Genomic DNA, 15,112 nt, shown 5'->3' with positions numbered 1-15,112 from the left:
TTGATTTGAATTTCCCTAGTGACTAATGATGTTAAATGTCTTTCTATGCGTTTATTGGCCATTTGTATACCTTCTTTAGAGATGTCTATTCAAATCCTTTGCCCATTTTTAAATTGAGTTAATTGTGTTTTTATTGTCGAGTTGTAAGAATACTTTAAATATTCTGGATATAAGTCCCTTATTAGATATATGATTAGCATGTATTTTTTTTCGTTCTGTGAGTTATCTTTTCACTTTCTTGATGGGGCTTTCTAATTCTGATGAAGTCCAATATATCTAATTTTCCTTTTCTTGCTTGCACTTTTGGTGTCATACCTTAGAAACCATTGCCTAATCTGTGATCATGAAGATTTACTCCTGTGTTTTCTTCAGAGTGGTTTATAGTTTTCATACATATTTTGGTTTTTGGGCTCATTTTGTCAGGCATTCATAAGATAGTGAGGCTACCAATTGTATCAGAAATAAAGCTGAAATTCAGTAACTTAATAGGCAAGGGAGATATACCCTCAGAAAAACAGTCTTCCCAAAAAATGCTCAAGTAGCACTTTGCAGATTAGCAGGTAAATTTGGAGATTGGAGTAAATTTGGAGACATCTGATTAGGTCTAGCCAGAGTGGGAAAAACACTGATTGTCTCCCAGACGAGAGTGAGACTGTTATTTTGTTTGTTTTTATCATTGACAAGATTCTTGACTGTCTAGCTTAAAACCAGTCTCTTCCGGCCTTCAAGTCTCTGATATGATTTTAAACCACAAGCTTTCTAAAGGTTTCTGATATGACGTCAGAAAGCATGGTTTCTTGGCCCTCAAATTGTGTCCCTGATGCTCACCAGCAGAAGCAGGTTTCATGGGTGTCCAATCTCCTCTATTGGTCCTTCCTTGTTCAAGGACAAGGAGAGACCACAAAATTCTGGTTCTGTTTCCTCAGATTTTCACCACTATGTTTATTGTTCTCTATTCTGTCAATAAAACTTTTGTTCAGTTTCTGTTGGTATCAAGGTTAATCGTTGCGGTTTACTTGTCTGAATCATTTGTTGAGACAGGGCTTAGGAACCTGACAATCAGGCCTCATGTGATCGTGAAATAACAGAAGTGACTATGAATATTATTAGGAGGGATTGGAGAGTAGAGCATGATGCAGAGCATTTCCAGCATTCTAGAGAGCTCCCTCATGCCACTTTCCTGTCAATACACCTGCTATGCAGTCTTCCACTGTATGACTAAACTACAGTTTGTTTATCCATTCTACTGCTCCTGGGTATTTGAATTGTTCCATTTGGGGCCTGTTATAAATAAAGCGGCTACGAGCATTTTTGTGTAAGTCTTTGGCTGGACAGAGCTTTCATTGCTGTTTGGTATATACTTAGGGACAGAATTGCTGTATCGTAAAGTAAATGTTTGTTTAGCTTTTTATGGAAAAAAACGCTAAGTGCCAACATGTTTTCAAATTGATTGTAGCAATGTATCGTCCTACCAGCAACATGAAGGAATTCTGTTTGTTCACCAACACTTAGTATTGTTAGTCTTTTAAATAGTGAGCCATTATGGTGAGTTTGTAATGGTATCTCACTGAAGATTTAGTTTGCGTGAGTAATAATATTGAGCACGATTTCATATGTTCACTGGCCATTTTTATATTCTTTTTTGTAAATTGTCTCTTCAAGTCTTTTTTTTATCATTTTGATCAGATTAATTTTTTCTTATTGATTTTTATGAATTTTTAATGTATTATGGATGAGTCCTTTTTTAGAAATGTGACTTGCAAATGTCTTTTCCCAATCAGTGGCTTGTCTTTTTTGTTCTTTCCCCAGTGTCTTTTGATGAAAAAAAGATTGACTTTTAAAAGTTCAATTTATTAATCTTTTATGTTTAGTACTTCTTGCTTCTTGTATCCTGTTTAAGAACTCTTTGCTATCCCAAACTTGTGAAGATGTTCTCCTGTTTTCTTCTAGCAGATTGTTTTAGATTTCCTATATAAGCCTATGTAAAATTTCTAATTTTGTGTGCGATATGAGGTGAGGATCATTTTTTTCCCCAGATGGCTGTCAGGTTCTCTACTCTAACCTTGAGTTGGATATTCAAGGTCATAAGCTTTTTTTTACTTGTAAGCTCTCCAATACATCTGTAAAAGTCATACCACCCCACAATCTTTGTAAAAACTGTGGTTATCATTGTAGTCAAGTACAGCCACCCCATTTAATCACCTAAAGTCTTTCCCTCCACAGACACGCTCCATCCCATGCTAGTACCAATAATAATTGGAGTAATTGTGATGCCTTTGCTTGCTATGGCTTGCCACTGTCACAATATCTATAAGTATGAGGTAATCTGTGCGTTCCTTAGACATGTGAGCAGCTCAGTCCCAGAATCCCACCTTGATATTCTGTTTTCTAGGGAAATTTCTGGTAAAAATTCTATATCAGTAGTGATCCTGGCAGGAAACATCATTCCACTCAGGGGTTTCACGTGAAGAACACTTATAAGGGGACGATTTGCAGAGGGGCAGACAAAGTTAAAAGAACCAACAAGGAGGGGCCGCCCTGTGGCCGAGTGGTTAAGTTCACGCGTTCCACTGCGGCGGCCCAGGGTTCAGATCCTGGGCGTGGACATGGCACGGCTCGTCAGGCCACGTTGAGGTGGTGTCCCATATGCCACAACTAGAAGGACCTGCAACTAAGATATACAACTATGTACCAGGGGGGATTTGGGGAGATAAAGCATAAAAAAAAAAAGAAAAGAGAAAAAAAAAACCAACAAGGATATTAAAATATCCGGAGCAAGGGAAGAAAGCCATTACAGTGCCTTTGATTAAAGGGGTAAGGCAAATAAATAGATAATAGATAGATAGATCTACAGATAGATAGATAGGTAGGTAGGTAGATAGATAGATACACAGACAGATAGGCAGACTTCTCTCTCCTTCCCTCGTTCTTATCTCCTGCTAGTGCCTTTCACTGGCCAAACCCAATCAGATGCCAGCTGGAAACAGAGCACAAGTATTGCAATTCACAGGGGTCAGTTTTCCAGTGCACCAAACAGAAAAAAGAAAGTCTGAGAATGGATCTGGAGGAATGAGCAAATCGAGAATAAACAGCACATATTGTGAAATGAAAATCAAAATAGACTAAGCAAGATTACTTTGGAAACAGTAAAAATAACACCTAAGAAAACTAAATTGTCAATATAAATGATAAACTATTACAAATTGTAAACTATGGAAACACATCCAGATTACAGAATGAATAAATAAGTAGAAAGAATCTAAAGTGATAAATACAGATGCTGAAAATTGAGAAACTCCAAGTTGGAGGAATTTCCAGTTGAACAGAGGCATTGGCTCGCTTTCTCTATTTTGCCAACACTTCCTGGTACATAGTAGCCCTCTGATGTGAATGGATGAATGGATAGATACTGGAATAGGAGGAACAAAGGAAATCAAATTGATAATAAGACACTAATTTTTTAAACTGAAAGCAAAACAAGCCAATAATAATAGCAAAAATACTGTTCTGAATTATTTGAAATAGAAAATGTTAACTTTAAAGGCACAAAAATCGAATCAGCCGTGCATTTTCCAGCTGCAACAATGAACATCACATCTTCTTCTACAGACCTTCAGGGAAGAATAGTATTACCTGAGAATTTGGAAACAACTTATCTAGTAATTCTTATGCAAAGCCAACACAAGAATGTTGTAAACACTGTATTTCGTTAAATCCGAGACTCACTGGTTGTAAGATGCTATTAACACACAGAATAGCTCTTCCAATTAAACTTAACACAATGTTTTAAGGGATTACTGTGACATTGTTTCCCTCGCCTCCAGTTGCACTGCCTGGGGTGTGCTAAGGCAGTCATTTTGCATGTATCTCAGCAGTAAAACTTACGCCATTTCATCTGCTTGTGAGATTCTCCCTTTCTTAGGTCCTATAAAATACTTAGTGGTTGTTCTACAAGAAAATGGGGAATCACAGTAACTCTTCCAGTGACCTTTGCTTTATTGATAAATACATGCCCTGCTTTGTTTTCCTTTCTTGCTGCACCCACAGTAACTTTGTTTCGATGTCAAATTGTAATGTCGTATTTTTTAAGTCATTTTAAGCAGCAGTAAAACTCAACGTGTGTTACTCCAGTGATTCAGGAAACTCAAAAGTGATGATAATGTAAAGAGCTGAGACAAAGTGTACGCGTGAGTAGTCAGTTGACCACTATGGCATCAGTGCCACCTGGTGGACACCGTAAGACATATCAATTATAAAATACATTTCAATTTCCAAGGCGTTAAAAAGTGAAAAAAAAGTGTTTATAGATGAAATATGCCATTGGACGTTAGCAATTGTAATGATTAGTTTTGTGTGTCAACTTGACTGGGCCAAGGGATGCCCAGACCAAATGCTGTTTCTGGGTGTGTCTGTGAGGGCGTTTCTGGATGAGTTTAGCGTTTGAATCAGTGGACCCAGTAAAGTAGACTGCCCTCCCTGATTTGGGCGGGCATCATCCAGTCCATTAAGCGCCTAAATAGAACAAAAAGGTGGAGGAAAGAGGGGTTCACCCCTATTGCTGCCTGTCTGCCTGCTGAACTGGGACATCGGTCTTCTCCTGCCCTTGGATTGGGACTTGCACCCGTGACCCCCCAATTCTCAGGCCTTTAGCCTCCAACTGAGAGTTTCACCATCGGCTCCCCTGATTCTTGGGCCTTTGGTTCTCTAGCTTACAGACAGCAGATCATAGAAGTTCTCAGCATCCGTAATTGTATGGGCTAATTCCTCATGATAAATCTCTCTGTATGTATTTCTCTTATTGGCTCGTGCAGGGTGATGGTGGTGGAAGTGGTGAGAAGTGGTTGGGTTCTATAGATATTTGGAGACCAGAGTCAATAGGATTTGCTGATGGATTAGATGTGTGAGAGGAAGAGAGGAATTAAGAACCACACCAAGGTTTTTGGGCTGAGCAGCAGGAATCATGCAGCTGCCCTTGCTGGAGATGAGGAGGGCTGAGGATGGAGGTTTGTGTGTGGACTACGAGTCTGGTTTGGGATGAGTTGAACTTGAGATGCCCGACGGACATGGCTCAGGAGCTGTCAGTAGGCAGGTATGTAAGTCAGGAGTTTAGGGAAGAGAATAAGTTGGGAGGTTTAAATATGGGAATCATCCACATAAAGATGGATTTAAAATCCTAAAACTGGGCAGGATCTCCAGAGACAGAGAAAAGACCTAAGAATTGAGTGCTGGGGCGCTCCAAACGTTTAAGGGATCAAGGACAGGCGAATGGAGCAGGAGAGACTGGCTGAGCTAGGGAGGGTTGGTGGGGAGGGGTGTGGAAATCAGCCTGTCTCATCCCAGGACCCGAGCTTTCGCTGTGGCTCCATGCAGGAGGCGGCTCTCTCTTCCTCTGGATTGGTGTCTGTTGGCTGAATGAATGCTGCTGTAGTACCAGATTCCTGCCAGGGCCTCTCCACGTGTTGTCCTAAGGCTCGAGAGAAACACAGCACGCCAAATTCGGTTCCACGTGTTAATCCTAGCATAGCTAATGACCCAATGGTCTCCATTGATAATTCCCCTTCCCCTCCTGAGGGTTGTTTTCTCCCTGCCTCCCGCTTATTCAGGAATCTGATTTCCTGGTATTAGGAAAAGAAACCACTGTGAGGTGGAGCTAACCTCTTTTCCTCTAGATCTCTTAAACAGCCCCTCCCTCTGTTTTTCACCTACTTCAGTGAGCCGATTCTATAACCAAACGGAGCCTAGAAAAGACTTTCCAGGGATGTAACAAAGACTAACCTGTATTTTACTAATTCCGGAGTCTCAGAGCCCTACTCCCGCGTGTTAGTTTAATTGAGGGAGTTTTTACAAGGTAGAGTATTGAGTTCCCTAGTTGTACCACATCAATATTAAGAGACTTCTGTTTCTTTCCTGATAGGGTTAGAACAATATAGTAAAATCGGATCCATTTCTGATAAAATTTTCACATTATACTATGACCACATGGGATTCATACATAAACTGACTCCAGACCGTTTTGAAGCTGGTGGGTCACTCGCGGCCTTTGGAAATTTTAGAGGTATTTTTGGCCAGGTCAGTGATCTAAGGCGTTGAAACAGTGTGCCTTGTTTTAAGAATAGATGCCGCAAGGGAGACTGGATTGGTGGTTACCATGGGGGAAGCGGGGTGGGGAGGGCAAAAGGGGTGATTAGGCTCCCCTGGGAGGGGATGCACTATAATTCGTTTTTGGTGGTGAACATGATGTAATCTACACAGAATTGGGAATATATTATAATGTACCTCCGAAAGCTTTATAAGGTTATAATCCAATCTTACTGCAATTAAAAATAAATAAATAAATAAGAATAGATGCCACATTCTATACACAGAATAATGGGAAAATGGGGAAGTTCTCTCCCTGGGACAGACTCTTATCAACGTACTTTGCTCTGTTTAACTAAAAGAAAAGCCTCCATATACCAGGGAACATCTCTAAAATCTTCTCTCAAGTCGCATACAGGGTTATAGAAATTTAACGCAACCCAGGATATCTTCACACGAATATCTTCACAGAAAACGCCACCACATAGTCTAAGCTGGATGCATTACTCCCAAGCCAGGCTCTTCCTGGGCTTCATTCTCTACCTCCCAAGCCTGACCTTGAAGAAACTTGAGTTCTATTTTCCCACTGGTTTACGTTTCTTCTTTATCTTGACCCTGCCCTCCGTTTCTTCCTCTCCTAATGCTCACATAGGAAGGAGTTGTTATCATTTTTCACAGATGACACTACATACAGATTTTTCTAGTAATTATAATGCATGCTGTGCCACTTGTGAAGGTATATATGCCTAAGAACTCATCACTGGGCACACTGTCGTGAAAATGAACTCTCTTCAATATATCAACAAAGAATCAAACAGATTTTTTAACTGAGATTTAATAAAAATGAGCCCTTTGGGCCTAAAGGAAACAGAATAAAGCACAGCCCTAGTGTTGACTGATTGTTCCAAATCACCAGGCTAAGACTGCAGTTGAGAGGGTGGTGTAGACAGTGAGGTGGGAACGTCCTTGTAACAATAAGATGCCGCCACATGACTCCCTGTGTATTTGCCAGTCTGTGGTGTAGGCTCCACATAGACACAAACCAAATGACATGAGTGGGACGGTGGAACTAACCAAGAAATAGCTAACTCAGTTTTTCACTAACTCCACAATATGTACAAAATGTCCTGGTTCTCTTGTGAGAAAGTTTAAATTATTAAAATCAAAAACCAGTGGGGTTTTTATTCTCAGGACAAATTCAAGGAACTCACACTCACGATTACCCCTCCAGCCCCCAAACAAAGTGTGCATGCATCCTCTTGGGATCCAAATAATCACTAGCCTTTATTTGGCTCTGAGGATGTGCTGGGCGCTGTGGGAGCTCCTAATCTTTATAACTATTTATCCTCATTTTGCTGATGAGGGAAGTGAGGCACAGCGAGGCTAAATGACTTACCCCAGATTACATCCCCCGCTGGTTAGTTGCTGGCATCAGGCACCTGTCCAGACCGCAGGTTCCAGGGCCTGTGCTTTCGTCCCTACATCACCATTCAGTGAACTTGCACACACTTTCCATGGGATATTCTTGCCACTTCCCGGCTAGAATGTCATACAGAATTCTAAAGCATTTGCAGCCTTTTCAGAGTCCTTAAGCCATCTGTTCAGTCCCACATTTATTCTCCTTGCATCTGTGTCCCACTCTCTCCCCTTCTCAGTGGGTTCCCAATTTAACAGACTAAAAGGCATGACAGAAAATGGGTCTCGAAAGCACCTTTTGACGGCTGCGCCCCACCCAGTCTGCACTACCACACATCATCATGTCACAGCAACAAGGTCAACACCAATATGCCCTTTGGTGCTGGTCCCCACCTCTCTTCTCACCCTTAAAAGTTCCCAAAGCTGGAAAGGATCAGGATCGGAGAAGGGTGTGTTGAAAAGAAGACCTGTGGGTCAGAAATCCGGGCCAAAGATGCCCGTGTTGACTGTGAGGAAAAGCCTTGCAAACCGGAGGAAAGGAGAGGGCGTATGCCTCCGGAGCTGGGAGCTCAGTGGCTGTGCAGTCACTAGCATGAGACCGGGAGCAGGAGCTTTCAGTGGAGAGCAGTACGTCGCAGCCCCTTTCTTAAGTATAACTCCAAGAACCATGTTCTAAAATCTGCACCTCCGGATGCCTCCTACACACACGCTGGAAGACACTCCAGTCTCCGCACGCCCTTAATCTCTGCCTTCTACAACGCCACAGGAGTCTTAAATGGAATCTTACTGCTCAGCATCCCTTTTCCTCCTCAACAGAAAAATGCATTTTCCCTTGCACCCACGTGGACATTCAAACAGAACATGTTGAACTATTACTCCTATTGATAAGCAAAACACTGTTGTTTCAATGTGAAGTGGAAACAGATCTGATATATGCCTTTTGTCATAACTGAAATATAAAATAGTTTAAGTACGATATTTTCTTTTTCCCCATTCCAGGCTCCTGATATGGGCTTTGAGACTGCCCTTGCTCCACAGCATATCACCTTAAATGAAATGATCTTTTATGCGTATGTACCCGCTAATGAGCCTAAGGACAGTATACACACCAAGCAATTCAACAACATTCACTTTGGAAAAGAGATCCACTCCAGGTGGTTACTATCTGCCTCCCGTTTGTTTAGATTGTGCACTGGTTTCTAGATTCTAAATTTTGAGCCTACGTTTTGGGTAATTTTGGGATTCAAATAGAGTAAGTCTTTTCTTGATTCCTCATAAGGTCAAATAACATTTATAGCCTACAAGGTGCCTTGCATGATGCCCCAATTTTGGAAACATGGGCCAGTTACATCAGCACCAACAGGCCAAGCTATAGAAATGTATGTTTGTCATCTTGAGTATCAAAGACGTTCTGGGCTACACTGGGTACTGTCTATCCACAGAGTTCATGCACATGGCAATTCTTGTTTATCCCAAAGACAAACACCTCTAACACCGTGGAGGCCATCTTGCATGATATTCTGCATGGCAGGGTATGCAGAATTCCCAGGAATGCTTACTTCTAAGATATCGGCAAAAGCCAATGACCCTTAAAGCTTTATGATCTTTAGGGCCTAAAACATCTCTTTGAAGGACAATATGAAGTCTACACCCTGCCCCCCGAATCTAACAGCCAGAAAGGGCACCATTTCAGATTACCAGAAGCTCACCCTACTGCAAATGTGGTGGGCCTTATTCCATCAGGTTGAAATCTGTATATCGTATGTTTTGGGCTGTCGATACATATCTTGTCCCATAGCCAACAACTCCACGCACCATGGGGCGCTCACTGGGAGGTGGAGAGGAAGACTGGGATCAGACATAATATCACAAAGTCCAAAGTCAGCGGCAGGTCAAAGGCAGATATCTAGGTTGTCAGGGGGTGAAGCAGGGTGAGCCCTTCAGTCGTCTCTTCCACAATAGTTATTTAACACCTACTACACACAGGGCACTATGGTAGGTGCTGGTGGGGCGGTGAAGAAGACAGTCAAGCCCATGCACTCCATGACCTTGCACACGGTTATGTCACTACAGTTGACGTAAGTCTACACCAGAGGAGTGTATAGCATTGACAGAGTATTTTCCTGGGGGTTGAGCCTTCGTTTGGAGGATCTTGGAAGGTTTCTCAGAGGAAGGGATGTTTAAGATGTGATTGGAAGAATGAGGATGAAGGGAGGGGGTTGTGGGGGGAAGGTTCCAGACTAGGGGAACAGTGTGGGAAAGGCCCCCAGGCCGAAAGGAGCAGGATGTGTGTTTGAGAAAACCAGAGTGACTGCAGTGTCGTGAACAAAGGAGAAAAGTCTTTGAGCGAGTGGAGACAGGTCAGGGAGGGCCATTTCAGTACCAGTAAGAAATTTGGACGTTATTCCAAGAAAGGAGGAAGCATTGAAGACTTTTAATTAGATCAATAACTGGATTGATTTGTGTGTAATTTTACTGAACAAGCTGGAGAGCTAACTTTATTTTCCTCCTACTGTCTCTTCAAATCCCTTCTGTGGACTTATTCCTCTCTACCCCGAGAGGATTATCAGCAAGTCCCGTAGCTTTTCTCTTAGAGAGTGACTAAACCTTTCCTTGGTTTAAAAAAGTTGAAGTCAGTCTAATGATCACATGACTCCATTCCTGTCCAGTGTTTTAAAAAAACTTCAAACTCTTCCCCAATTTAAATTTATTTCCCAGCCCGTTTGGGCCTGATCCCGACCAGGGAGCCTGGAGGGTGGCGAGGTGGAGTATTTCTCATCCTTATGATTTTCTGGTTCATTTCCTCCTTCCTACATAGCTATGGTTCCCAGCTCTTCCGGAGTTTGGATGAAAGAAGGGAGGTGAGATAAAGGGACGAGAAGTCCTCCTCATGGAGACCTCTGATGGGGTCCTTCACAGGGGGCCAGGCCACTCCTCCAGCTGGTGACAACGAGGCCCATCACCTCTAGTCTCTGGAATCGTGTCGCTCTGTTGCAACCCTTCACCCTCTGGCAGTCCTTCTGAGTGTCTTTCCTTTCCTTTTCTTTCCTGCCTCTCCCCGACCCCTAACACTATGCCAGTCCCCTAAAGATGAGCATTGCCTTGAATTTCGTGTTAACATTTAAAATTTTTTTCTTTATAGCTTTAACATGTGCATATGTATCAAAACATATTCTTGAGTTTTGCCAAATGTATTATTTAGCCATGTATACTTTCTTCTGTGACTTGCCTTTTTCGTACAACATGATGCCTTTTAAATTACGCCATATGCTTTTAAAATTACTCCATATTGATGTCTCTATCTGTAGTTCACTCACATGAATATGCCACAATTTATTTAGTTATTCTCCTGTGTTGTCTTGTAGTAGTTTTAAGCTTTTGCTTTTCATTTTTAAGTTTTTAATCTATCTAGAATTGATGTTGTGTGTAGTATGAAGTGGGAATCTGATTTTTTTCTATCTTTTTTTTCCTAAGCTTTTTGATGAGGAAGATTGGCCCTGAGCTAACGTCTGTTGCCAATCTTCCTCTTTTTTTTTTTTTTTCTCCCCAAAGCCCCAGTACATAGTTGTAGATCCTAGTTGTAGGTCATTGTAGTTCTTCTATGTGGGACGCCACCACAGCATGGCTTGATGAGCAGTGTGTAGGTCCAAGGCTGGGATCCAAACCAGCAAACCCCAGGCCACCAAAGCGGAGCACATGAACTTAACCACTCTACCACGGGGCAGGGCCTTCTTTTTTTTATATGTATAGATAACCGATAGCCCGTCCCAGTCCCTCCTTTCCCCACTGATCTTCAGTGTCTCATCATACGTCTTGGTTCTGTATATGCAATGGTCTGTTTCTGGTCTCTCTGCTATTTCATTGTAGTATTTGTCTTGCCCTTATCACGCTGACTAAATTTCTCTAGCTATAAAACTCATGTGAATAGCACCCCCTCCTGGTTTTTCTTGGCCTTTGTTTTTGCATCGAAATGGTAGGTTCAGCTTATCAAGTTCTATTAAGAAAAAAAACCCACAACAACCTGTTAATAGAAATTACCTCTTGCAGCCAAATTCTGCCTTATATCTGCAGTTAGATCTTGGGTGGAAATTTCTTCCTCTTCTCCTAGCAGTAAGATAACTCTACTTTGTTCTCTTAGAATTTTAGGCCGAGACAACTTCCTGACCCTCCTTAAGGGGTCAAGAGTTGTCATTTTATCCTTCTCTTGTCTGTAATGTGTCTTTGCCTGTGCCCCATGGATGAGTGGCGCTGCTTTCTTTCTCCCAGGAGCTTAAAGCTCTTGTTTCATAAGAGAGAAAGGTGAAGGAGGGAGGGGGCCCAGCTTCAGTGCCAGCCGCCCCAACCCCAAATACTCCTCCCCAGTCACTGATCACCTCTTTTGAGGCCTGTGTACAAAGGCGTTAAATGGCCAACCTCCTGGAGCTTGTGGCTTTTGCTTCCTATGAAAGAAGGTTCAGGGAAGCGGATGGTGCCTCATGCCTGTTTCCTCCCATCCTCCCATCCTCCTTGCTGCCTGCACCACCAGCAGGGGCTCTCTCTGGCCTGCTGACCTGCCCCAATCTTTCTCATGAGCCTCTGGAGAAGCCTGTGGGAAGAAACTTGCAAGCGAGTGCAGATGCCCCTTTGAAACATGCCTCAACATTCCAGACTCACATTCTTGGCCTTGGCAGTTTTTTACAATTCAGGTAATTCTTGCTTGCTTGTGTTGGGGCCAGCACTGTGTTTCTCCCTCCTATGCTCTTCCATAAGTGAGACTGATCTAGTGCTCACACTTTCCTTGCAACGGCTTGTTCCCCTGGATTTCAGGTTAGTTGGTTGTCTTGTAACCTTAGTTCTCTGATGAGGTTAAGGAAAGTGATGACCTTTGTGTTATCTGTTTTGTTTTTTGTTGCATCTTTCTACTTTGAAAGCAAAATTGGAAGTCTTGTAATTGACTTTGCACAGCAATCTTAAATTTTCAAATTTGCTAAATTCTTTTTGTAAATTCCAGTGCTTTTTCTATATATTCTTTTGGGTTTTTCAAGTAGAGGTATTTTTCTTTCTTTCTTTTTTTGCTGAGGAAGATTATCTCTGAGCTAACATCTGTTGCCAATCTCCCTCCTTTTTTGCTTGAGGAAGATTCACCCTGAGCTAACATCTGTGCCAATCTACCTCCACTTTATATGTGGGTCACCATCACAGCATGGCTGACAAGTGGTATATATCTGCACTAGGGATCCAAACCCATGAACCCAGGCCGCCAAAGTGGAGCACACTGAACTTAACTACAATGCCAGGGGGCTGGCCTGAGGTATTTTTCTGAGTCAATAATCACATTACCCGCAAATAATTTGTTTTGTTTCATTCTTAACATTTCTTAGCATTTTACACCTTTTTCATGCTACAGCGTCTAGGCCCTCGTTTAAGAGAAATGAAGATAATGGGTGTCTTAGTCTGTTTGAGCTGCTATAACAAATTACTACAGACTGAGCGGCTTATAAACTATAGAAATACATTTCTCCCAGTTCTGGAGATGGAAATCCAAGATCAGGTGCCAGCATGGTCGTGTTCTGGTGAAGGCGCTCTTCTGGGCTGCAGATTGCCAGCTGCTGCTTGGGTCCTCACATGTGGAAGGGGACAAGGATCTCTCTGGAGCCTCTTTCATAAGGGCACTAATCCCATTCATGAGAGCTCCACCCTCATGACAGAAATCGCCTACTGGAAGCTCCACCTAATGCCATCACCTTGGGCATTAGGTCATAACGCTTGAATTTGAGGAGGACACACACATTCAGACTATTCAGACCACAGACTATTCCTGTTGTTCTGACTTTGTTGTTTCTTTTTTTGTTGAGGTTAGCCCCGAACTAACATCTGCTGCCAACCCTCCTCTTTTTGTTGAGGAAGACTGGCCCTGAGCTCACATCTGTGCCCATCTTCCTCTACTTTATATGTGGGATGCCTGCCACAGCATGGCTTGACAAGTAGTGTGTAGGTCCGCACCTGGGATTCGAACCAGCAAACCCTGGGCCGCCAAAGCGGAACGTGCGCACTTAACTGCTGTGCCACCGGGCCGGCCCCTAGTTCCTGACTTTTAAAAGAATGTTTTAAATATTTCACCATCACATATTATCCTTTCTATAGTTTTTTAAAATCTTTTTTCATTTATCGGTTTATTCATTTTCAGTTTGAGGTGTTTTATTTTTGATTTTCAATTAAATATTTCTTCTATATCTAATGTGCTTATCTATAGAATTTTTTCCTTTAACCATTTATTTAATGTGAATTGTCTTATGGATTTAATGTTGAGCCAACCTCAAATTCTTGGAATACACCTATCCTAGTGATTGTATATTACCTATAAATATTGCATAATTTTGCTAACAAGATTCTACCAGCCTCATAAATGATTTATTTTATTTTCTGGAACAGTTTAAGTTGGAGTTTTCTGTTTCTTGAAAGTTTGATTTTTGAAATTGGTTGAAACTTTCTAAATGGCCTAGGACTAGGCCATTTATTATGCTCAATTTTTGTAAATATTCTATATGTGCTTGTGGAGAATACAATTTCCTGTTGTTGAGTGCAGTGTAAATATTTATTTGTTAGATTAATCCTTTTAATTATGATGTTCTGATTTTCTGTATTCTTACTGATTTTTTTTCTGCTTGATCTATCAGTTATTGAGAGAGTTATGTTAAAATTTTCTGATATGATATTGGATTTGCCAATTTCTTATTGTTGTTCTGTCAGTTTTGCCTTATATATTTTGAGGCTGTTATTAGGTACATATAAGTTTAGAACTGTTACATCTTCCTGATGAGGTGAACATTGTATTGGTATTTGGCGACCTTTTTTATCTTTATAATGCTTTTTTTCGCATTCACTGCTTTTCTTTTGTTGTATTAAAATATGCATAACATAAAATTTACCATCTTAACCATTCTTAATATACAGTTCTGTGGCATCAAGTATATTCACATCGTTATGCAACCATCACCACCATCCATCGCTAGGACTTCTAGTCTTCCCCAGTTGAAACTCTGTACCCATGGAATGGTAACTCCCCATTCCGCCTCCCCTCAGACCCTGACAACCACCATTCTACTTTCTGTCTCTATGATTTTAACTGGTTACCTTACGTAAGTAGAATCATACAACATTTGTCCGTTTGTGGCTGGCTTATTTCACTTAGCATAATGTCCTTAAGTTTTATCCAAGTTTTAGCATGTGACAGGATTTCCTTCATTTTTAAGACTAATAATATTCCACTGTATGCCTATACCACATTTTGCTTATCCATTCATCTATGAGGCACACCTGGGTTGCTTCTACCATTTGTCTGCTGTGAACACGGGTGTACAAATATCTCTTTGAGATCCTGCTTTCAGTTCTTTGGGGCATATACCCAGAAGTGGAACTATTGGATCGTATGGTAATTCTCTGTCTAATATTTGGAGGAGCCTCCATACCGTTTTCCACAGCAGCGGCACCTTTTACATCCCCACCAACAATGCACAAGCGTTCCAGTTCCTCCATAGCCTGGCCGCCACTTGTTACTTTATGTTTATTTTTTTGATAATATCCATCTTAATGGATGTGAGGTGGCCTCATTGTAGTTTTGATTTCCGTCAGTGATGTT

General features: G+C 41.6%; 1 protein-coding gene across 38 annotated transcripts in view; it reads left to right on the top strand.

Annotated features, from left to right (window-relative positions):
* The window catches only part of CATSPERB (cation channel sperm associated auxiliary subunit beta), a 138,969-nt gene that overhangs the window by 90,632 nt on the left and 33,225 nt on the right, over positions 1-15,112 (top strand). For 37 of the 38 annotated variants that reach the window (XR_011431954.1, XR_011431952.1, XR_011431953.1 and 34 more), the window contains 2 exons: positions 5,915-6,069; positions 8,494-8,648. The exons of the other annotated variant lie outside the window; for it this stretch is intronic. Coding sequence is in view for 34 of the 37 variants with exons in the window: in XM_070249406.1 (XP_070105507.1) it covers positions 5,915-6,069; positions 8,494-8,648 (310 nt within the window). In the remaining 3 variants the exon portion in view is untranslated. The remainder of the gene's footprint in view (positions 1-5,914; positions 6,070-8,493; positions 8,649-15,112) is intronic. 38 annotated transcript variants of the gene reach the window in all.

This window comes from Equus caballus, chromosome 24 (genome assembly GCF_041296265.1).
Source record: "Equus caballus isolate H_3958 breed thoroughbred chromosome 24, TB-T2T, whole genome shotgun sequence".
In the NCBI taxonomy this organism is placed as follows: domain Eukaryota; kingdom Metazoa; phylum Chordata; class Mammalia; order Perissodactyla; family Equidae; genus Equus; species Equus caballus.
Note: the sequence above shows the minus strand (reverse complement) of the source record. Positions and strands in the feature narration are given on the sequence as shown.